At 40.2% G+C, this 24,318-nt stretch overlaps 3 protein-coding genes across 3 annotated transcripts in view; all 3 read right to left on the reverse strand.

The window, feature by feature from the left end:
- Nucleotides 1-1,409: 1,409 nt before the first annotated feature.
- LOC309493667 (B-cell receptor CD22-like) overlaps nt 1,410-24,318 on the reverse strand; it is a 132,426-nt gene continuing 109,517 nt past the window's right edge. Inside the window, exons 9-15 of the mRNA XM_082162858.1 lie at nt 6,511-6,765; nt 6,155-6,397; nt 5,993-6,086; nt 5,832-5,877; nt 5,553-5,630; nt 5,406-5,465; nt 1,410-5,189 (exon numbers count right to left, since the gene is read on the reverse strand). Coding sequence (XP_082018984.1) covers nt 5,163-5,189; nt 5,406-5,465; nt 5,553-5,630; nt 5,832-5,877; nt 5,993-6,086; nt 6,155-6,397; nt 6,511-6,765 — 803 coding nt within the window. The 3' untranslated portion in view covers nt 1,410-5,162. The remainder of the gene's footprint in view (nt 5,190-5,405; nt 5,466-5,552; nt 5,631-5,831; nt 5,878-5,992; nt 6,087-6,154; nt 6,398-6,510; nt 6,766-24,318) is intronic.
- Nucleotides 6,806-11,065, reverse strand: LOC309493837 (uncharacterized protein). The gene is made up of 6 exons (XM_082163104.1): nt 10,697-11,065; nt 10,308-10,364; nt 8,636-10,187; nt 8,237-8,453; nt 7,494-7,844; nt 6,806-7,395 (listed from the first exon to the last, which is right to left on the reverse strand). Exons 4-6 carry the CDS (start codon nt 8,289-8,291, stop codon nt 7,106-7,108), a joined length of 696 nt encoding a protein of 231 aa, XP_082019230.1. The 5' UTR covers nt 8,292-8,453; nt 8,636-10,187; nt 10,308-10,364; nt 10,697-11,065; the 3' UTR covers nt 6,806-7,105.
- Nucleotides 12,248-24,296, reverse strand: LOC309494741 (B-cell receptor CD22; the record flags this gene model as incomplete). The annotated part of the gene is made up of 7 exons (XM_082164152.1): nt 12,248-12,524; nt 13,001-13,251; nt 13,377-13,422; nt 13,570-13,663; nt 13,751-13,993; nt 14,107-14,361; nt 24,029-24,296. 7 exons carry the CDS (start codon nt 24,294-24,296, stop codon nt 12,467-12,469), a joined length of 1,215 nt encoding a protein of 404 aa, XP_082020278.1. The 3' UTR covers nt 12,248-12,466.

Here is a 24,318-nt window from a genome sequence, read left to right on the forward strand (position 1 = left end):
GAAGCCTTCATCGCTGGCTCTGCCCAGCTCATCAGCACACTGGGCTGATGATCCCCTGTCGTCACCTATGTCCCCTGCACCTCTGACTTTACCTGGCTCCTCCGACCCTTCAGCTCCTCCTCGAACCATAGTGCCCTCACCTCCACCGTGTCCCGTCAGGCCTCCAGCTCCACCAGGTTCACTCGTCCCTCTGTCGTCACATTGGTCTGCCGTCACCCTGGCTCCTCTTCTGGACTCCGTGCTGCCGGCTGCACCTCTGCCCTTCGCCCCTTCCGATCCACCGGGCTCCGTCTTCCCTCCTGCTCCTCCATCGTCCTCACTCCCACTGGTTCCGCCGCGGTCCTCCGGATCCCCTGTTCCGCCTCGGTCTCATAGGTCGTCGGTGTCGCTTTGGCCCTCCGGACCTGCGGTATCGCCTCGGCTCTGGGTCCGGCCGGCTCAATCGGGGATTCATTTAACCCCTGCTCTGCCGTCATCACCGTGGCCCCCTGCTCAGCCGTCATCACCGCGGCCGCCTCCTCATCCTGCTTCTCCTTGGCTCCTCCCTCCATCGTCTCCTCCCTGGTCCTTCTTCGGCGTGGGTCGCGCCTAGCGGGAGGGGGGAGTTATGTCACGTTTTATGGACTCTCTGTTTGTTTTCATTGTCATTAGTTTCTTCATCATCATTAGTTCAGTTCTGCCACCTGTGTTTAGTTAATTAGTCAATCTTCATCATCACCGTCACCTGTCGTCACCCATTATCATCTGTGTATTTAAGTTCTCCATTTTCACTCTTCAGTTGTCGGTCAATGTTTGAGCACACGTGTATGTTTGAGCGCACGCTCACTGTTTCGAGTTTTGCCTTTGTAAATAGAGTATTTTCGTATATCATGGATCATCATCTTTCTTTCACCACCCGTCTGATGTTACAATAATAGTGGTGATGATAGAATTTTTCTTTTTACGTTCAAATCAATTGGTTAGCAAAATGATTCACTGTTTTGAACTGTTATGCTGGCCAGACACATGTAAATTTGCAAAGGAAAGACCCGAAACAAGCTATACAATTTAATGAAAGAGCACAATATCCTTAAATACATTGCTGAATATTTGCAGAATGTGCAGAACTTAATATGCAAGTGTGATATTTTATGAATATATTAGTGTTATAGCTTATAGTGTCCATACAGTCCATACTAATGCAGTATTATGTTTTATTTGTATAATCAACTTCTCTTTTCATCTCATTTATAACTTAGACATGTCAACATCTTACAAATTACTGACAAAACCCACAGCATTTTCAGTCAGGATAGGGGAGGGGTCGGGGAGATCAGCAGAAAAAAGAAAAACAGCCATGGTAACAGCTATTGTGAACTTGCTGCTCCCCTTCAACAGTGACACTGACACGTGTCGAAAAGTTGCTTTGCACTCATTGTCACGACGCGCACACGAAAAGGTGAATTCCAATAGCAGCTTTATTTAGGGTAATCCGTAATCATATCCACAAACAGGTAAAGGGTCATAATCCAAGTAAATCAGTCCAAAACAAGAAACAAAATAAACAAACCAAGACCGACTCTGAGATGCGGGTGACACAATACAAGGACTCCGTGACAGACACTAAACAGGCAGGGTATTTAAACACAGAAACTAACGATCATGATGGGGAACAGCTGGGTACAATGAACAGTGATGAGAGCAGACAAGGATTGTGGGAAATGCAGTTCTTAATGTGACAGACACCATGGGGGAAGGAGGACATCTAGTGGTAACCAGGGAACACAAACCAGACACTGTGACACTCATAGACTGTAAAAACATATGGATGTAGTGTCCGTGATGTCACCCGTAGTTTTCTGAAGAGCATTTTTGAAGCTCAAAGTGGGCGGAGCCGGCCGATATCGCCATCTTGGCACCGCAATAACCAAAAATGGGCAGTGAGGCAGATTAGCTGAGGTGACGTGATGCTAACAGACAGCAGACAAACGGCTAGTATTGACATCAGCGGCAATCCACCTGTCACTCAAGTGGCCACGCCCTTAATTATGCAGAACTTTAAGGCTTAATATAATTTAAACGGGTGAGTTATACAAAATTCACCCCCCTCACAGTTGTCATGAAGGGCAAAATTAGCTATATAGACCAAACCCCATTTTTGCACCAGGCTGTAAATATATTTTTTTTCTGCTGTAAGCACAGCAACAGTTAAAAGCTGTCTACACTTGATGTAACAAAGTGACCGTTACAAATCCATTTGTTCTTCGTGTCAGAAGTAGCGTAAGTCATAAAGAGAAGTGAACATCAGCTTCTTGTCTAGGATTTGTCTTGTCCCGCCGGAGCCAGTGCCGATGGTTTCTATTGTCTTCAGTTGCGTTTCGCTGATCGCGTCACATGTAGACACGGTGACATTGAAACAGTTGCAGGTGTTTCTCAGTTACAAATCTTTCAATTTTCATAATTTTTGGTAGTTTGAGGTGGGGGTGCCAGATTTTGTTAAAGGTTTAAAGGGCATGATTGAGAACCACTGTTTTAGCATCAAATTATCAGAATTTCAAATTTCGTTTTACATTGTATGACCTAACAAAGCCTCGTTTTCTGAAATCACGTGCCTTGGCCAGTTTAATACGCACTTTAAAACACAGATATGAAACAGAATGTTGAGTCTTCGTACCTTTGTATCATTTAATGTTTTATTTGAAAAGGAATAAAGAGAAAAATCTGCCACATGGACTCTTTAATACACAGATCAAATGTATAAAATATTACAGAAACAACTCTAAACTCATTTATTAATTACACATTGACTGTTTATTAATGTCACACGAATATAATCCATTACTTTCTGCAGAATGGAAACTCTGAAGATGCGTTTAAAGAAGGCTTTGCCTATCTTAGCGTGTTTGTTCCCCCTGCTGGTCTTTTTATATTCTGCACTTTGGATTGGTTTAATTCAGTTTCGGGGGTTGGGTTCAAAAGAACAAGCGCATGTTGAATTTGCCGTCAGTCTATAGCAATAACAACACTTTAAGGGTAACTAAACCCTAAACCAACTTTTTTTAGTTAATAATCTGTAAGAAGGGGGCTTTATTAGTGCTGTTCATTGATTCGAGTAACTTTTTTGACATTTGGGTATAAAGTGTTTTAATTCTACAATATATGGTGTAAAAAATGTCTGAGTGCTGCCCTCTTCAGGTTGAACGGTGGCTACTGCAGTTGAATTTTCCTATTGGATGTTTGCGGTACTACGTGACGGCACTTGATGTGAGTGATCATATATATATTTTAATCACAATTTAGGGTTAGGCTAAAGTTAATCCTCTGGGGTCGACAAACGCGTCAGTGCATTTTGCTGGATTTTTTTCACATAGCGGCAAAATATGAAAATGCCTACAGAGAGCGCGCTATTGACATCAACTCGATAAAACTCATCAGATGCATGTCCTTTACATCGTCTTGCGACCCTGTGAGTCACTCTCCATTTTAGAGAGTCTGACACATAGACTGTAAAAATAATAGGTGCACGCCCCCCCGCTCACGGTTCGTCCCCTCTATCTCCGCTGGGCTCTGCCCACTTTTCTAGCATTTTTCAAATATTGCCAGTGGGTGGAGTCAGGCTCTGACCAGGGGTTTAGTTACCCTTTAAACAAGGCACTGCCTGTAAGGGGAGTTTAATTATTCTTGATTTTGGCATTTTGTATGTTTATGAGGGAGTGCATATAAAAGTAATTGTTTTCAAACACAGTAAATTCCCCAGTGTTAAATTAACACTGCTCAGAGCACATATGGTCCCACTCTACATGGTGTTAAAGTAACACTGAAGCAGTGTTAAAGTTAATGAGACAATTAAGTGATTAATTGAGTGATGATTGAGCATTATTGAAGACACCTGATGTTAACAAGCAGAATCACTGAAGGAGAAAATCTCAAATTGTAAGCCACCGTTATGGTGATGGGTGTTTGCTTTAGTTGGGCTCTTGACCCATACTGTATATTATTAACTTTAGCCTTTGTTTGTCTGCTGTTATTGATTTATAACAGTCAAATGAACAAAGAAAAAGTGTGATCTGATAGTGTTGGTTATATTTTGACATAATCATGCTGTGATCCGTAAATGAAACTTGTTAGCAGCAGCTTTTTGATTCTACAGTATATGATTATCAGCATTTTTTTTATAATCCAATATATTTAATAAACATTGTTCTGATCAAAACACTTTCAAATGTATTAATTTAGAAACACAGACATCAATAATCAGCCTGTGAATCCCAACAATGGTGACAATAATAAAACATGTTGCAGTGGCTGCCACCAATCACAACTCATTAATGGCTCTCATCATGCATTGCGGTATGAACAAATTATGATCTGAATTGTCTATGTAATTTACTTTTCCCAATTGTCACCATTGTTGAGATGCATAGACTGAATCTTTATGTCTGTGTATGCCTATAAGAAAAGTTTTTTTTTTTTTTTACTTTTAAGAAATCCTTTATATTATATCTAAAATTCTGGATATTTATGCAGAATCACAGTTGTGCTGTAACTAACAACATAAATCAAAAACATAAAGTTAAAATGATGATTGTCATAACATAACCAACACCATCAGATCACTTTTTTTCTTTTTTTCTTCATCTGGCAGTTGTAAGTCAGATACAGCAATCAAACAAAAATTAAAGTTAATAATTTAAGGGTCAAGAGCCCAACTAAAGCAAACACCCATCACCATAACGGTGGCTTACAATTTGAGATTTTCTCCTTCAGTGATTCTGCTTGTTAACATCAGGTGTCTTCAATAATGTTCAATCATCACTCAATTAATCACTTAATTGTCTCATTAACTTTAACACTGCTTCAGTGTTACTTTAACACCATGTAGAGTGGGACCATATGTGCTCTGAGCAGTGTTAATTTAACACTGGGGATTTTACGGTGAAGCTCTGTTCCTGTTGTACATTGTTGGACTCGTCATTTGTGACAGTTTATTTATGTATTCGTTTTGTTTTTAAATTGTTTTACAGTTTAACACATTTATTCAGTAAATCTGACCGATGACTCCGGTGTCAAGACTGTTTATTGAGTGGATGTGTTTAGCTTGCTGGGTACGAAGCCAGTATAGTAGTTGTGATGTGGATGTGTCCAGCGATGAGACAAAAGTTGAGTAAAGTTTAGCTTGTGCTTCATCTTACTGTGGCGTCTTGCTGTGGCTACAACAGAAATAAGACACACATTTACATAAATCCACACTACAAATGGTACAAATAATCGGAGAAAAAAATATATATTTCTGTCAGTGAATCGACTCATATAATCCATCTCGTAACAGAAAGAAAAGACTGTTTAGTATCTACTGACTAGTTGATTGACTACTGAGGACATTTTCTTTATTTTTTGATGAAATTGAGAAGACTTGAGAAACTTACGGACAGATTCTCATATTCAGAAGAGCCGGACTGGTGAACAGCAGGTCTGGGATGGACAGTCTATGGGAAAAACACATTGATTATTGATTATCTGACTTTTGAATGAACAAACTCTTTTGCACGTGTAGTTTTTGATATTTCTCTTACTGTGAGTGTGTTGTAGAGGTCAGATGATCTGGTCTTGAGGTCAAGAGCTGCATATGTATTTGCACTGGGATCATCGTTCTGCAGGGAAACAGAGAGAAGGACTATAACCACAAAACAAGAGATCTTGCATGACAATCAAAAGTGTAATCACTCCACAGTGTGTGTTCTCACATACAATCCTGTAAAAATCTTAAGTGTGGTAATATATGTTCTGCGTGTATAAATAAGCTCTAATTGATTTATTGGTAGCCTATGATTCTGTGTATTTGGCCGTCTCACCTCATACTCGTGTATTGCAGATCTGCAGATTATCCTTTTCTTCTGACTGTTAAAAGACAAATGGAAACAAGCCATTTCATTGTTTCATTTAATAATCAAATGTACTTCTGCATTAATTAAAAGCAAATTATATTACTCTTTGTTGATCATTTTATATTTACATTTTATACAATACAATGATGATGATGATGATGAATATTCCTACACATCCCACTGGGATCCCCAACCAGAGGAGCCAACCAGCATCACGACGAACTGAAAGAGGTAGAATATGATAATTAAATCCAAAAACTAAGAATGAAGTGTGTTAATAAAAGCTTCACCTGTGACAGTGACAGCGTCTGATCTCTGAGATCCATGTTGATTGTGAGCCTGACAGTAGAAGTGTCCACTCTGTAGTGCACTGAAACTCTGTCCAGATCCAACAGCTGAGGTTTCATTCTCCTTAAACCAGCTGAAGTTCAGAGCAGGAGGGTTTGAGTCACTGATGCAGTTCAGAGTCACTGAATCTCCCTCCACTATTACACCAGATCCACTCATCAACACTGAGACGCTCCTGGGAGAGTCTAATAACAATTATCAGATTATTATTTTTAAATTGTATTACACATTTTTAAAATTGCTAATATGCATTTATCAAAACAGAAAATTTGCATCTTATGTTTTATCATTAACTCACACATGACGATTAAAGTCACATTATCAGAGTATTTCCATCCATATTTATTGATGGACTTGCACTTGTATTCTCCACTGTCATCAGAGCTGATCTTTGAGATGCTGTAGATTCTTCCAGATCCTACAAACGTTCCTCCTTTAATCCAGCTGATTTCTGCAGGAGGGTTTGAGTCACTGATGCAGTTCAGAGTCACTGAATCTCCCTCCACTATTACACCAGATGGCCTGATGGACACTGAGACGCTCCTGGGAGGATCTAACACAGAAAAACATAGATATCCTTAACAATCATAGTAAATTTGGAATCGCAGATGTTTACATGACTGTTACATAGATGTGATTCTGGCCCCCACAATTTTCTACATACTGCTATGTGTCTATAATAATATGTGAATAACATTTGAGGCTTTTAATATTAAAAGTGTGAAGATGGTGATGGGTCACCTGATCAAGATTAGTTCTCTCACACTGACTCTGTAACACTTTTAACCACATGTGCATGTTAGATATTTAATTGAACCATGAAACCCATTAATTACAAGAACTGCACATACTTTTTGCCCATCCCTGGAATCTTCTTAATTTGGAAAGAAACTTCAAAGAAAAAAAGTGCATACATTAAATAAAATTATCTCACACATGACATTGAGCTGAACAGCAGGAGAGATGTGAGTGTGTCCGTCTACAGCACAGCTATATCTGTCTGAATCCTCTCTTCTGACTGACTGCAGCAGGAGTTCATTGTTTCTGTCTCTTCTCTCAGTTAATGGCTGTGAGTTTCTGTACCAGATGAATGTTGCTCTGTCAGTCAGAGCGCAGCTGCTTTTACATCTCAGATTGACTGAATCTCCCTCTGTCACTCTCTCAGGAGACTCCACCTGAAGATCTGAACACAACACACACATTATATCTAGTGCTGCTGTCATACACTGATTATTATTCAACATAATGCACAGAAGAAGAGATAAACCTCATCAAAGTCACCTGTGACATTAAGAGTCACTCCTGATTTACCAGTCCATTTTCCATCAGGTTTATCAGTGATGAATCTGAAATAGTACATGTGTGAATCCTTCAGTGTCACATGACTCAGTCTGATGTTGCAGTACTTCTTTAGATCTCCTAGATACTGAAGCCTCTGACTGTATTCAGGGTCCTCAAACAGATCTGGAGGCTCAACACCCTTTATAGACTCGTTGGTCCAGAACACTTCCTTGATCTTATATCCAGTAGGGTATGTATAAGTGCATCTCATTATCACTGTTGAGTCCTTTAGTGCACAGATGTGTGAAGGACTGTAACTCACACTCCAATCAGTACGATTACTGAAAACTCCTGAAACACACATTAAAGGGATAGTTCACACAGAAACGATTGTTTCATAATTATTTACCCCTCATGTTCATTACATTCTTATTCTTTTTGTAGGACACATGAAATGCTGACATTGCAAAAACATTCAAATAATCATTATTGATGCACATATTTATATTGTACATTAATTTCAGTGAGAATAATTTAAACATTTATCTGAAGTTATTATTCTTTTTAATTTATCTCTGACTGACTTTATTTTTTACTTCATTTGGATGATTTTTTCCCCCACAAAATTTGTTTGTGAAAGGGGTTTTAATAGGGTGCTGCCGGACTCATGATTTTTTTTTAAAAGAAAGACTTTGATGAGTGACTAAAGAACATTAAAATATTCTCCATCAGGAGCGACTCACCGTGAATCATGAGCAGAAACACCATAGGAAGAGGAGGAGCCATTATCAGTGACATCACTACAACAACAATACAGAATCACACAGTTGTTCCTAATCCTGGACGATTCCCTGCATTTTAGATGTCTCCTTAATCAAGCACACCTCATTCAGTTCATCAGCTCGTTATTAAAGGCTCCGAGGCCTTAGATGGATGTGTCAGAGAAGAGAGACATCAAAACTGTGCAGAATTGGGAACCACAGGTATAACACACACAATGATCATTATAAAAACAATCTTTAGCTTTAAAAACATTTCCATAAATAATGTTTCATTGAGAATATTTCCAACTGATTAGGTCAGTGGTTTCTACAACAGTATTAATCTGACTATATTCACACAGTAACCAGCGTAACTCTTACCGTGTTCTGGTGAGTCTCTCCAGCAGGCGTTGAACTGATGAATTTCTCGTGGTTACACACTGTTCGTTTTAAAAAACTCGCACACACAGAAAATGTTTCTTCCTCTTTCTTGACTCCTGCCCACACAAGCAACTTCAGACAACTTTTCTTCATGATCCAATGACATTTATTGATATCTAAAAAGTCATTAAACCCAAAATGTTTAACAATATGAAAAAAGTTTGTCCACCACTTGTATTGCTCTTCTACAAAGATGACGTATTTACAGTTTCACTTGAATTTCCACATTTTAAGAGTGAAGGGATGCTCATAAATATATAGAATACAAATAAAAGCGGGTTTTAAACTTAATGTTTATAGCCTTTCTTCCTGGAAAACATTTTCTGAAGAATTATTTAGCAAGACACTCAAGATAGGAACTTGTATTGAGTAAGACTGGATGTCGACACTTTGACCGCGGACAGACAAGTTGTATTTTGACATCCTCAAGATAATTTTTGCCTTCAGTTTATTGGCGAATAGAATAGCGACAGGAAGTGGTGGGCAGTAGAGGTGGGAGGGACAGGAAATGACCTCATCCAGAATCAGTTAAGAACACATGCACAGCCCAATGTGTCTCAATGTACGTCATCGCTCAAAATGATTTCTTTGCTAATATTGCTTAATACAAAAACCCCTAAAAGGACATGGAGATTCAAAAGTATGAGATGGGAGGAGAAATAATATTTCAATGCTTTTGCATTTGTTCGCAAAAGTTTCATGAATGCATTGGAGAGAAAACGCAAAAGCACTGAAATATAATTTCCACCTCCATGTGACTTCAGGGGCACCATTAAATGTTGTTTTAGTCAAGCTTATTAAACCAACATGACTGACCTCATCAGGGCCGTGCAGAGACCTCTGGAGGGGCAGGTGCTCAAAGTATAAAAGGGGGCACATGGAACAAGGCTTTAAATAGGGCTGTGCTCAAAATATCAATACAGCAATATATCAATATGGATGATTCTGTATCGATACGGCAGCAAATGCATTGATGCAGTTTTGAAAAAGAAACAGAACAGAAAAGACTAATTTTAAGTTTAAGAGTAAAAAAAAAAAAATGTATGTGCACCTATTAATAACTCTGGGATTAGAAACTGAAGTATCTTAAGTTGTCCCAACCTGATGGATTTTTCTTCTCTGTTAAACAGAATAATAAAGAACAGCTGTAATAGTAAACTGTGTAGGACAAAATTAACGTGGCCCATGTTTCGTACAGTACAGTACAGTTTTATTTAATGCCATGTCAGCATCTGTGGCTATTTTCATGGCATAAACTGATTTACAAAAATACAAGAGTTACATTTATACAATGAAAATAAAAACAAAGCAAACAGAAAAAATACAGCAATTAATACTTTACAAGATTTTTAACATTAATGTGGTACCTGTTTCTGGTAAATTCTTACTAAAGTCCTTAAGTGAGTTTGCTGCCTTTGCTGTTGTTACTGCTGCTGCTGCTGCTGCTGATGATGATGATGATGATGATGATACTGCTGGAGCTGATCTGAGACTGTAGACATTAAAACAAACATATAGGAGATATATTAGCTGATTAAACAATTTTTATGGGACCATGACAAGATGTAAAGATAGCTGACAGTGTTTGGAACTGGTTCACTAGCTCACTGACCTGCTGTAAAGCTGCAGACTCTGCCCAGGCTGCTAGGGGAGATGTTCACAGAGGCTGCTGCACACAAAACATAAGATACTGGTAAGCCTTACCAGTGTTGTGATAATCATTTTTAAGGCACTCTACGTTTTTTTTTATTATTAATACTGTAGAAATAATAACAATAGTTTAAAGTATAAATAATAGTTTTTAGTCAAATAACATAAAAAGACCAGACCCTCTGAAACTTGTCTCTCTCAAACAGCAAGCTAACGTTACTTCTACAGCCAACACACAGCAATATAAACAACATCTCTGTCTGCATGCTCTCTTCACGTCGTTCTTGTAAAATAATAATAATAAGTAAACAAACATCAAAAGCACTTCGCTGAGAATGAAACACCACTTACCAGCAGCCGCAGAGTTGAAGATATCCTCTGGTAGTGCGCGTAGCCGCGCGAAATTAAAAAATGCGCGTGCAGCGTGAGGAATCGTCCCGGATGAGTTCGTAAGGTGAAAGGTCATCATGTGGGTCATTTTATTTACGGCTAAATTATTATTCATTAATTTGACTAATAGTTAGATTGGGCAGGCATCCACAAAAGGGCCTTTAATTTTTTAAAAAAAAGGAGAGGAAATTTTGCCTTGACAAAAGGGCACTTTGGGCACCAAGGGGCAAAAGGGCAGGTGCTGGAGCACCCAACGCCCCCCCCTCTGCACGTGCCTGGACCTCATCTTAACACACGCACACAGAAGTTGCTCTACAAATAATCGTCACTGGTGACTTTAAAGGTGCCCTAGAATGTGAAATTGAATTTATCTTGGCATAGTTAAATAACAAGAGTTCAGTACATGGACATTACATAAAGTGAGTCTCAAACACCATAGTTTTCTCTTTCTTATTTAAATCTCGTTTTTGAAAAACACCCCTGAAAAACAGGCGAATCTCCACATAACACCAACTGTGACGCAACAGTCGGGATCATTAATATGTACGCCTCCAAAAATGTGCATATGCCAGCCCATGCTCAGTGCCAGGCGAAACTGCGCAGCCGAATCATCGGAAGTTCTGCAGGTGAAGAAACAAGCAGGAGGAGGATCATTGAGAAAATGGCAGATCTATCTATAATCTATCTATCTATCTATAATCGGATACCACTACAGTTTAATTCGAAGTTGTTAGTTTGCTCTGCCCATTTCACCACGGACTGTTTTTCTAACCTGGAACAATATCAAGCAGCCAGGCTTCTCTCAGCGTCTCATACTGACGAAGGGGGCAATTTCAACTAACGTTATATTCCCGCAAGCGGTAAGTAGTGATTTTATTAACGATAATTTACACTGTGTTATCTAGATCCAGCGCGATATTGTTTTTTCCTCGAGAGACATCATGGCTTGCAAACGAGCGAACGAAGCATGGCAGTTGCTCAGTGTTTGGATGTACAAATTAACACAAAAATATTTTTTTAGCTCCTTCATCCGAGCCTCTGGAGAACCAGTGGGTTATGTGAATGTCTGATGCGTAATTGTTCAAGTTCAGACAGATAATCTTTCTCTCAAAGTCGTTCAACACTGTTTATGCATCAGTAAATCGCGTTGCAGTGATAAGATCTTCATTCACGCGATCAACAGGCTGTCATCTGCTCAATGGTCATCACTGCAACCTTTTATTGATGGGAATAGATCTAAATACTTAAAGAAAACTTCTCATGATTCGTTAATCCCGATAGCTGTAATAGAAAAAAACGTATAAAATCTGTAATAGTAAAAGTATTCCAGATAGCTCTACATGTAATGCCAGATATTTCATATGCAAGCATGTCAGCCAATCACAGCCGTGGGCAACAACACTGAAGTCTCACAGCAGACACGCCCCTTCAAACAGAGTGTTCAAATCAGGGGATGAAATCAGGCTAGGAAATATGCCTTTTATTTATAAATTATAACAAATTTTGATCTATTTAGTCTCACTAAACACATGTTGTTGGTTCTTTGGCTCTTTAATTTGTATTCTGCTCTTGTAATGAGAAAAAGACCACAGACACTGCGTTCCTGACATCTATTCACCTGATTTAATGAATAATAAATAACTGAGTGGATTAGCATGCTAAATTGACAGGCCTACTCTCAGAATATTGTTTCATTGTTTTGGCCTTTGTCTTCATGATGGTCTCATTGACTCATTTGACACGGCTGTAGATCACAGACGCCTCTTCCACAGTCTGTGCATTTGATCGCCTAAAAACATCAAATAAAACAACAATCATGTTATGTATCAGAATACATGATGATAAAAGTCATTAAACAATTCAGATGTTTCTGAAACATCAGTGGGACACAAAGTTATTAAGAAAAAAAAAAGTCCAGATTTAAACTATAAATTTACATTTACATTTACATTTATTCATTTAGCTGACGCTTTTATCCAGAGCGACTTACAATTGCTATATATGTCAGAGGTCGCACGCCTCTGGAGCAACTAGGGGTTAAGTGTCTTGCTCAGGGACACATTGGTGTCTCACAGTGGATTCGAACCCGGGTCTCTCACACCAAAGGCATGTGTCTTATCCACTGCGCCACCACCACCCCTAAAATTCTCCGCCACCACCACCCCATAAATTCTCCTTTCATCAACACAAAAGTAACATGAAAGTGAGTTGATGGCAAACGTTTTATTTTTGCGTGAACCGTCTCTTTAAGCTCGTTCTTCTCACCTCAGGACAGAATCAGGCTGACGAATCCTGATATTGTCGTAGTGGCTTTCGTTCTCCTCTGCTCTCTTCGTCTCGGTCTTTCTGTGATGTTGGACAGTTGCGTACTGGATCTCCTCAGTATCTCTGCATTCAGGAGCATTTCCGTCTCTTCTGGGTTTGCTGGAAGTAACACTGGCGTACTGAGCGTCATCACAATCGGCTGATTCAGAAACATGAACGTCTCTCCCTGTTACGGTAGAGTACAGATTGTCCTGAAACGGAAGAAAACGAAATATTATTTATCATTTACATTTAAAGACTGTTCACACAGAACACGTTTTCCCATTTCAGTGCACTACTTTATAGACTATTCACATGTTGTGTCTGGAAGATTTACCTGTTTTTCAGTGAGGTCTTCAGCTTTAGCACCTCTTAGTTTTCTCCTGATTTAACAGACATTAAACTTGTAAGCTGCATTTTAAAGATTCATTACTACTCACATTACATGAGGCATTTCCACCTGCACTAGTCTGAAAGTGAATTACATTCATACACTCACTGTAATTGAGAATGATTTTAATCACACTTACATTATAAACAGAATGATGATGATGATGATGACGATGAAGAATCCTAAACATGCTGTGATCCCCAACCAGACGAGCCAGCCATGACCACGATGTTCTGAAAGATGAAGAATTTTAGTTCAGATTAAGTCTCAAAGCTACATACTATAACTGTCTTGAACCCTTTATAAAATAAAAGCTTCACCTGTGACAATGACAGCGTCTGATCTCTGAGATCCATGTTGATTGTGAGCCTGACAGTAGAAGCGTCCACTCTGTAGTGCACTGAAACTCTGTCCAGATCCAACAGCTGAGGTTTCATTCTCCTTAAACCAGCTGAAGTTCAGAGCAGGAGGGTTTGAGTCACTGATGCAGTTCAGAGTCACTGAATCTCCCTCCACTATTACACCAGATCCACTCATCAACACTGAGACGTTCCTGGGAGAGTCTAATAACAATTATCATATTATTATTTTTAAATTGTATTACACATTTTTTAAATTGCTAATATGCATTTATCAAAACAGAAAATTTGCATCTTATGTTTTATCATGAACTCACACATGACGTTTAAAATCACATTATCAGAGTATTTCCATGCATGTTTATTGGTGGACTTGCACTTGTATTCTCCACTGTCATCAGAGCTGATCTTTGAGATGCTGTAGATTCTTCCAGATCCTACAAACGTTCCTCCTTTAAACCAGTTGATTTCTGCAGGAGGGTTTGAGTCACTGATGCAGTTCAGAGTCACTGAATCTCCCTCCACTATTACACCAGATGGACTGATGGAGATCACAGGTTTCACTGGAGGATCTACAGGAGAAACATATAGTATCACCCGTCACTCGCCCCACCAAAGCACTTCTATTTCTGTTCTTACATACAGATACAGTAGGGGCAGAATTGAGCATAAACAACATGAATCCATAGATCCTTGAGTCAAAAGGTCATGTCACTTATTAAGAAATATCCAAAACGAAAAAAAAAAAGAAAAAAAACTTTTTTTCTGTGTGTGTGATAGTCAGTAAATCAGTGCTGTACAGTGCAGTACTTACAAACTATAGTCAGATACTGATTCCAAATTACATGACAAAAATTGTAGTTAGTAACATAATTGTTAGGTGTGGCTGTAGAAAGCGCTAGTGATGTTCGGTTCTTGAACGAATTGTTCTTTTGAGCCGGTAGGAAGTAACTGGTCGAACTTTAGTTCCAGGTTAATGACGCAAAACACACAAGCTAAAGTATCATGTCCCACTCAAAAAGACCCCACTGTCGAAGTTTGCAGAGGATTACCGAGGATGGCGTAGTGCCATCATTGCTTGATAACGTATGGAACAGACAAATAGTTTTTTTGCAACCAGCTGTCCGAATGAACCGGCTCGTGTAAATGAATCAGACTGTTCATCACAAGTAAGCGCACGGCACAGGAGATTCAGAGAAATAAACAGTCCTTATCCATGAATCCGGGCGGCACAGGGGCTCATTGGTCAGCTCTGTTGCCTCACAGCAGGAGTCCTTTCAGTTTGCATGTTCTCCCGTGTCAGCGTGGGTTTCATCCGGGGTACTACGGTTTCCCCCACACCACATGTAACGGAGGCCAGCTAGTAGTTGCTGTGCGAGTAAACCTCACTCCTCTGATCTCAATAGGCGTAAATTCAAAGTTTTATAGTTGATTGGCTAACTATAGCATGGTTTGTTTACCTTGTAAATAATACGGCCACCGCAGGAGTTAAAACTCCCTCAGGAATGGGAGGGGCTAGAAAGTAATATTCAGTTGGTAGTCATATACAATTTCACCACTAGATGGGAGAAAATCTTACACAGTGTAGCTTTAAAAAAGAGAAAAAAATGTCGAGGTACTTACAATAGAAGTGAATGGGGCTAATTTTGGAGGATTTAAAGGCATAAATGTGAATCTTATTATTTCATAAAAGCATATTTACTGTAGCTGCCATCAAAGGCAACTCATATATTTAAGTTAAATATGGTTGGCAGTTAAAATATAAATATATATATATATATAAGGTTAAAAATCATATGATTAAAATAAATGATGTCTCATGGCCAATAAATAATAATTTCATGTTTATTTCTTTTTGTTAAAAACTTTGTGTAAAAAGAGGGAACTTATTTTTTGTTCCGTGTGGAAATATAGTTTGTTGTTATGGGGACGCTGCATGGGTGCACTTGCTAAGATCATAGAGAGAGATATGTGCTGCGGCTTGCGAAGCCTGCTGTCTGAAGAAGATTTTAAAGTTATCCATAAGTTTTGTCGGTGAATTGTGAAGATGAATACCCCCCTATGTTTACCCTCTCGGGTTCATGCGGCCAATGAGGTATATTTTCTGTCTTTGTCATTCATTTGTGTTACGCGACTGTGTTTGTAACAAGCCAATTAAGATATTATTTTACATGGCATAAATTTATGTTTTTATTTATTTGTTTTCTATGTAATTTCGTTTATTGTCTGCAAGTATGTCACAAATTTAAGGTTAATTTATGCTTTCTGTGTTTTATTTATACCAGTTCTGACGGCAATATGGCAATATGTCAATAAAGGAACATGTCAAGACATGTTTGAAGATTCTGTCACCAAATAAATGCCCGTTGAAACCCAGGAACGACTTGAGCCTTTATTAAAACTCGAGGGGAGTAACAGTCAGAACTCAGCCTGCTTCGTGCTGGAGGAGAAGAGAGCGAGCCATTAACGAGCAGCTCGTTACATCGTTAACTACGCTCACGAGCATCAAAGACAACACGAACTGCGTGCACTGAAAACCCGACAAGTGGCAACCGGAGTCCAGAAGTGTCGTGGGGTCAAGCTACAAAGAAGTAACACATTTAAACAAGTTAAATGTTAAGAAGTAGTTTAATCCTGCTAACTTTAAAGGGACTCTAAAGTGCTAAAAGAGGTTGAAGTGTATGTTTCTGCAATTCAAGTTTAAATTTAAGTGTATGTTCATTTCTTTGTAAGGTGATTATTACAAACGAATTGCAAGTCTAATCACAAGTTATTTGTTAAGTTAAAGGTGCACTAAAGCATTTTAAAGGGCAAGTCATATTGGTTTTCTTTGACATTGAAGGCCATTTTCTTTATTTCATACAAGGTGAAAACAGTTCATAATTTGCATTAAGGCGTTCATTACACATTTTAAATTAATTCTAACAAAGTTCATATTTACAGTTATAAAGTATTATATCCCATAGTTCATTACAATAATTTAGACAAACACACAAGTAATTTGACCTTAAGTCAATACACATACATCAGCTCAAGTAGTGAAATGTCTGAGCCTGAAGTCCAAGGAAGTGAAGCTGTGAAGTTGCAGGAGCAAGCAAGCCCCGATGAAGAAACTGTAGACTCAAGTCCACAGCAAGAGGCAAATACAAGTCAAGCCGTTGAAGAAGATGCTTTGAGAAAAAGCCAAAGAACCAGAAAGCTTACTGAAAAGGGCCAAGCTTTACATGAAGAAAGAATGAATAAGCTTCAGTGTCGCTTTAAGACCAATTATGACAAATGGAAAGTGATTGCCAAACAAGCTAAGAGAGCACTCGATGCACCTAGCACTGTAAGTTTACAGGATCACATCGTAAGGGTCCAAAATGCTTCAGGAGAAGTAAAGCAAACCTATCATGAGTTGCGCAGTTACGACACTCCTGACAGTGATACCCGTCGCAGAGTAGACACATGTCATGCTGTTTCTGTAAGGATAATAGAACAAGCAACAGAGATTCTTAAAGAAGAGGAAAGTGGTAAATACCCAGCTAAAAGGTCAACTCACTGGAGTGAGGCTGGCTCGGTGTTCCAATCAGCAGCATCTCACAGGTCTAAACGTGCGGGTAGTGCAATCACACGTTCAAGTCATTCGAGTAAGTCATCTGTGAAGAAACAAGAAGCAGCAGCAGAATTGGCTGCTACTGAAGCCACCTTGAAAGTGATGCAAGAAATGGAGCGTGAGCAAAGGGAACTTGAAAATCTTGAAGCTGAAAACAGAAAAAGACTTGCACAACAAGAAGCAGAAAATGCTGAAAAACAAAAGGCATTAGAAGAAAAGCGAAGGCAGATAGAGCGCTTTGAAACTGTCAAGAAAATGGAAGCCGCCAAAGCCCGTCTGAAAGTCTACGAACAAGAATCAACTTCAGATGAAGAAATATCAGACCTTCTACACAGTAAGTCCAAGCCTAAGAAAGCTGCACCTTACCTGGTTAGTTTGCCTGAATTTCACCTTGCACAAACCACTGCTAACCCGCAACAACGCACTGTGCCACAAGAGGCCACAAGCCGGCAACATGCAACCAATGCTACACAAGAAGATAGCACTACTGCATTAGCCAGAGCATTAGCAGAGTCAATCAACATAAGCCGTTTACCAGTACCAGAACCTTCAGTCTTCATTGGAGACCCACTCAAATACAGAGATTGGAAAATGTCCTTTCAAACCCTGATAGACAGGAAGAACATCCCAGTAAATGAAAAGCTCTACTACCTCCGCAAGTATATTGGTGGGTCAGCAAGAAAAGCAATTGAGGGCTATTTTCTGTTGGGGACGGACACAGCATATCTTGCAGCATGGGACATTCTGGAGGAAAGGTATGGAAGCTCATTTGTAATCGCCAAAGCCTTCAGGGATAAGCTCACATCGTGGCCAAGGATAGGACCAAAGGACTGTGCTGAACTACGAGAGTTCTCAGACTTTCTCAGAGGCTGTGAAGCAGCAATGTTCCAGATTAAAAATCTTGAAGTTCTCAACGACTGCAGCGAAAACCAGAAAATGCTAAGCAAGCTTCCTGATTGGTTAACAGCAAGTTGGAATAGAAAAGTCATTGAGATACAAGAGCAAAGCGGATCATTTCCAACATTCAGCAACTTTGTCGACTTCGTCACAAGAGAGGCCAAGATAGCGTGCAATCCAGTAACGTCGCTTCATGCACTAAAGGCAATTGACTCTGAAAAAACAAAGACCCCAAAGACCAGAAGTGTTGGTGCAAAGGTGCTAGCAAGCAGCTCAGAAGAGAAACCAGACATTAAGATGTGTATCTTCTGTGAAAGGCCAAACCATGGAATTCATGTTTGCCGAAAGTTCATGGACAAGTCAATTACTGAACGAGTCAAGTTTGTACAAACTAAGGGCTTGTGCTTTGGATGTCTCAGCCCTGGACACCATTCAAAGAAATGTGAAAGGAGAAGTGTTTGTAACACATGCAAAGGAAAACATCCAACATGCTTACATCAGGAACGTGACAAGGAAGTCAAAAGGACAAAGGATTCTGACAAGGAACAAAAGGACACAAGGGAAACCAAACAAGCAAGTACAGAAACACCAAACAAGGCAATATCCAACCGTGTTGTACAAAACACTAACAGTGATCTCACATCCACAATCATTCCAGTTTGGTTATCCACAACAAGCAATCCAGAGCACGAGGTTCTTGTCTATGCCCTTCTGGACAGTCAGAGCGACACCACATTCGTTCTTCAAGAAAAGGCGGACGCTCTAGTCACTGAAAAGAAACAAGTGCAGTTGAAACTTTCTACACTGTCATCCAGGGACACAGTCATTCTAAGTCAAAAGCTATTAGGGCTACAAGTCAGAGGCTTCTACACATCCAAGAGAATACCTCTCCCAACGACATACACAAGAGACTTTATCCCTGCCAATCTAAGTCATATTCCCACACCTAAGATAGCAAGAGCATGGCCTCACCTAGAGCACCTTGCTGAAGAGATAGCTCCCATGATAGAGTGTGATGTCGGCCTGCTTATAGGGTACAATTGTTCGCAAGCTCTGATACCCAGAGAAGTAGTGTCAGGGAAGGACAATGAACCATTCGCTCAAAGAACAGACCTTGGTTGGACTATAGTCGGCGGTACTGATCCCTGTGTGGACTATGGTGACGCTATAGGAAGCAGCCACAGAGTCATAGTCAAAGAAGTGACACCTTCTGTTCAGTCACCAACCTCCTTACCAAATGAAGTCATGTACGTCTGTCGTACACAAGTCAAAGAGCTAGTCACATCACTAGATGTGATCAAAGTACTGGAGTCCGATTTCAATGAACGCCGCGTGGAGGACTCTCACTTCTCCCAAGAGGATCTGCGTTTCATTTCCATAATGGAGGAAGGAGTGAAAATGAAAGCAAATGGTCACTGCGAGTTGCCCTTGCCCTTTAAGAAGGACAGACCAAATCTGCCAGACAATAAAATCTGTGCCGAACACAGACTCAAATGTCTAAAGAAAAGATTTGAGAAAGACACGCAATACCACAAAGACTACACAACATTCATGAATGAAACAATTACACGTGGAGATGCAGAAAAGGTTCCATTTGATGAGCAGGACAAAAGCCCCTCCTGGTACATCCCTCACCATGGGGTCTACCACCCCCAGAAACCTGGAAAAATAAGAGTCGTGTTCGACTGCTCGGCAAAGTACGAAGGTGTGTCATTAAATGACTTTCTGCTTACTGGGCCAGAGTTGACCAACAGCTTGGTAGGTGTTCTATGTCGGTTTCGTAAGGGTCAAGTAGCGGTGATGTGCGACATAGAACGCATGTTTCATCAATTCCATGTCAAGCCAGAAGATCAAGACTACTTCCGATTTCTGTGGTGGGATAATGGAAGCTTTTACTCCAACCCCTCTGTCTACCGTATGCGTGTTCATTTGTTTGGAGCCGCTTCGTCACCCGGCTGCGCAAACTACGGCCTCAAGTACATCGCAGCTCAAGGGCAAGGTCATTTCAGTGATGCCACAATCCGTTTCATTGAGAGAAACTTCTATGTGGATGATGGCCTAATAAGTGTCCACTCAGAAGAAGAGGCTATCCAGTTGGTAAATGAAGTAAGACAACTCTGCAATACAGGCAAGTTGCGACTTCATAAGTTCATATCAAACAGCCAACAAGTATTAGCATCCCTCCCAAAGGAAGACTGTGCAGAGACAGTAATGAAACAAGACCTAGCTCTTGGCGAACAACAGATTGAGAGAGCTCTAGGCGTCAAATGGTGTGTCGCCTCAGACCATTTCCAGTTTCGAGTAGTCGTGAATGAGCGCCCTCTCTCCAGAAGAGGAGTTTTGTCCACAGTTGCCTCTATCTTTGATTCACTTGGCTTTGTGGCGCCTTTCGTCCTACTCGGAAAACAAATACTTCAACAAATGTGTCGTGAGAAGATTGACTGGGATGAGCCACTGTCAAATGAGCTAAGGCCACGGTGGGAGTCCTGGCTTTTGGATCTACAGAACTTAGCCAATGTCAAGATTGAGCGATGCTACCTACCAGTTGATTTCAAAACAGTGCACAAGTATGAAGTCCACCATTTTTCAGACGCAAGTGTCTCGGGGTATGGAGTCTGTACCTATCTAAGAGCAACCAGCACAACAGGACAGATACATTGCGTCCTAGTCATGGCTAAGGCCAGAGTATCCCCCACAAAGGTAACCACGGTACCAAGACTCGAGCTGTCTGCAGCAGTTGTAGCAGTGCGCACAAGTGACATGCTCAGAGGAGAATTGGAGCTTGAAGACGCTCAAGAGTTCTTCTGGACAGATTCAAACGTCGTCTTAGGATACATCAACAATGACGCAAAACGGTTTCATATCTACGTAGCTAACCGCATACAGCGCATCAAGGAAAATACAAACCCAACCCAGTGGAAATACGTGACGTCAGAAGACAATCCCGCTGACCATGCGTCACGAGGGCTTAAGGCAAAAGAGCTCATCACTTCCAATTGGTTTAGTGGTCCAGATTTTCTCTGGCAGGAAGAACTTCCAAGCGGTGAGGTTAAGGTGAGAGAACTTGATGCCAAAGATCCAGAAGTGCGCAGGGTCATTGTGCACCAGACCTCAACCACAACAGATTCTCTCACTAATCACTTCCTTAAGTTTTCAAGCTGGACAAGACTAGTGAAAGCAATCGCCAGACTCCAAAGATTTCTCAAGGAGTTTAAGGGTACAATTCAGAGAACCAATGAAGCCACAAGTCTCGAGGAAAGACAGGATGCAGAGCTTGCCATCATGCTCATTGTACAAAGGGAAGTCTTCTCCAAAGAGATCAATGAGCTTGAGTCACAAAGGGAGATGACCAAAGACAAAACCAGTAGGCTGTACCGACTCAATCCCTTCTTGGACCACAGGGGCATCCTTAGAGTGGGAGGTCGATTAGATCATGCTGCCATGCATCCACACATCAAACATCCAGTAATTTTACCAAAAACCAGCCACATAACAAGGTTACTGATCGATCACTATCACAGACAAGTGCAACATCAGGGGCGTGGCATGACCATAAATGAGTTGAGATCAAATGGTATCTGGATCCTTGGATGTAGTCAAGCTGTATCATCAGTCATCTACCACTGCGTCAAGTGCAGAAGGTTTAGACGTCACACAGAAGAGCAGAGAATGGCAGACCTGCCGCGTGAGAGAATGGAGACAACTCCTCCCTTCACGTATTGTGGGATGGATTGTTTTGGTCCATTTTACATCAAAGAAGGTCGAAAAGAGCTGAAACGTTATGGACTATTGTTCACATGCTTGTGTTCTCGTGCAGTGCACATAGAGTTACTTGATGATCTATCAACCGATGCATTCATCAACTCACTTCGTGCCTTCATTGCCCTACGTGGAAACGTTCGTCAACTCCAATCAGATCAGGGCACCAATTTTGTTGGAGCGAGGCGAGAATTCTTGCAAGCAGTAAAGGAAATGAATCAAGAATGCCTTAAACAACTAGGCTGTGAGTTTGTCATGAACCCTCCCTCTGCTAGCCATATGGGCGGAGTTTGGGAAAGGCAAATCCGGACAATCAGAAGTGTGTTAACATCCATACTGGATCAGTCATCCCGAACACTCGACAGTTCATCTTTACGGACCTATCTTTATGAAGTGATGGCAATCATTAACAGCCGACCTATGACAGCACATTTACTCAGCGACCCAACAGGTCCCCAGCCTCTTACGCCCAACCTGCTTCTGACAATGAAATCCTCAATAATCTTGCCTCCACCTGGAAACTTCGTAAAGGAAGATCTTTACCTCCGCAAGAGATGGCGTAGAGTCCAATACCTTGCCAATGAATTTTGGCACAGATGGAAAAAAGAGTACCTACTGAGTTTACAACAAAGACAGAAATGGCACAAGACAAAGAGAAATGCGAAAGTCAATGATATAGTAATTGTACAAGATGATACCGCACCCAGAAATGAATGGAAGCTGGCTAAAGTCGCCACGGTGTATCCAGCTGAAGATGGATGTGTGCGGAAGGTCCAGTTGCTGATCAGCAACTCAGCATTAGATGATCAAGGAAAGAGACTCAGTAAACCAGTCTATCTGGAGAGACCTATACACAAGACAGTCACATTACTCGAAGCTGACTAACATAACTTTAACTTTACAGTAATCGCTTACACATAGTTCATTGATTGAAATCACAAGTGATTTGGTGGGAGTGTAGCTGCCATCAAAGGCAACTCATATATTTAAGTTAAATATGGTTGGCAGTTAAAATATAAATATATATATATATATAAGGTTAAAAATCATATGATTAAAATAAATGATGTCTCATGGCCAATAAATAATAATTTCATGTTTATTTCTTTTTGTTAAAAACTTTGTGTAAAAAGAGGGAACTTATTTTTTGTTCCGTGTGGAAATATAGTTTGTTGTTATGGGGACGCTGCATGGGTGCACTTGCTAAGATCATAGAGAGAGATATGTGCTGCGGCTTGCGAAGCCTGCTGTCTGAAGAAGATTTTAAAGTTATCCATAAGTTTTGTCGGTGAATTGTGAAGATGAATACCCCCCTATGTTTACCCTCTCGGGTTCATGCGGCCAATGAGGTATATTTTCTGTCTTTGTCATTCATTTGTGTTACGCGACTGTGTTTGTAACAAGCCAATTAAGATATTATTTTACATGGCATAAATTTATGTTTTTATTTATTTGTTTTCTATGTAATTTCGTTTATTGTCTGCAAGTATGTCACAAATTTAAGGTTAATTTATGCTTTCTGTGTTTTATTTATACCAGTTCTGACGGCAATATGGCAATATGTCAATAAAGGAACATGTCAAGACATGTTTGAAGATTCTGTCACCAAATAAATGCCCGTTGAAACCCAGGAACGACTTGAGCCTTTATTAAAACTCGAGGGGAGTAACATTTACAATCAGTATTTTGTTCAAATATGTGCATTATTTGAGCTTTAAAGGTGTTTAAACCATTATTTGAACAGTTGGTTTAGTGTGTTGTGTTTATGGTGTGGCGTTGTCATGACAAGGGAGTAAAATTGAATATAACTGAATATAACACAAAATGTTAAAATCACACATATTGTTCATGTTTTGTGACTGTACTATTGAAACAGTGAGCATTTAAATGTTTTAAATATTAGCCCCAATTACTATCATTTTTAAAGAAAAGGAGGGACGAGTGAACTCTACTGGCTTTGGAAAGAAAACTTTAAAGAACATACTCACACATGACATTGAGCTGAACAGCAGGAGAGATGTGAGTGTGTCCGTGTACAGCACAGCTATATCTGCCTGAATCCTCTCTTCTGACTGACTGCAGCAGGAGTTCATTGTTTCTGTCTCTTCTCTCAGTTAATGGCTGTGAGTTTCTGTACCAGATGAATGTTGCTCTGTCAGTCAGAGCGCAGCTGCTTTTACATCTCAGATTGACTGAATCTCCCTCTGTCACTCTCTCAGGAGACTCCACCTGAAGATCTGAACACAACACACACATTATATCTAGTGCTGCTGTCATA

This window comes from Leuciscus leuciscus (assembly GCF_965113295.1).
Source record: "Leuciscus leuciscus genome assembly, chromosome: 3".
In the NCBI taxonomy this organism is placed as follows: domain Eukaryota; kingdom Metazoa; phylum Chordata; class Actinopteri; order Cypriniformes; family Leuciscidae; genus Leuciscus; species Leuciscus leuciscus.

What these genes read in the sequence shown, in the direction of transcription:
- LOC309493837 (XM_082163104.1), bottom strand. Translation starts at nt 8,291, where the DNA reads ATGTCACTGATAATGGCTCCTCCTCTTCCTATGGTGTTTCTGCTCATG. An exon ending in GTTTCTGCTCATGATTCACG is followed by an intron (nt 7,845 to 8,236) that starts GTGAGTCGCTCC and finishes TGTGTGTTTCAG; the next exon opens with GAGTTTTCAGTAATCGTACT. An exon ending in AGTGACTCTTAATGTCACAG is followed by an intron (nt 7,396 to 7,493) that starts GTGACTTTGATG and finishes TGTTGTGTTCAG; the next exon opens with ATCTTCAGGTGGAGTCTCCT.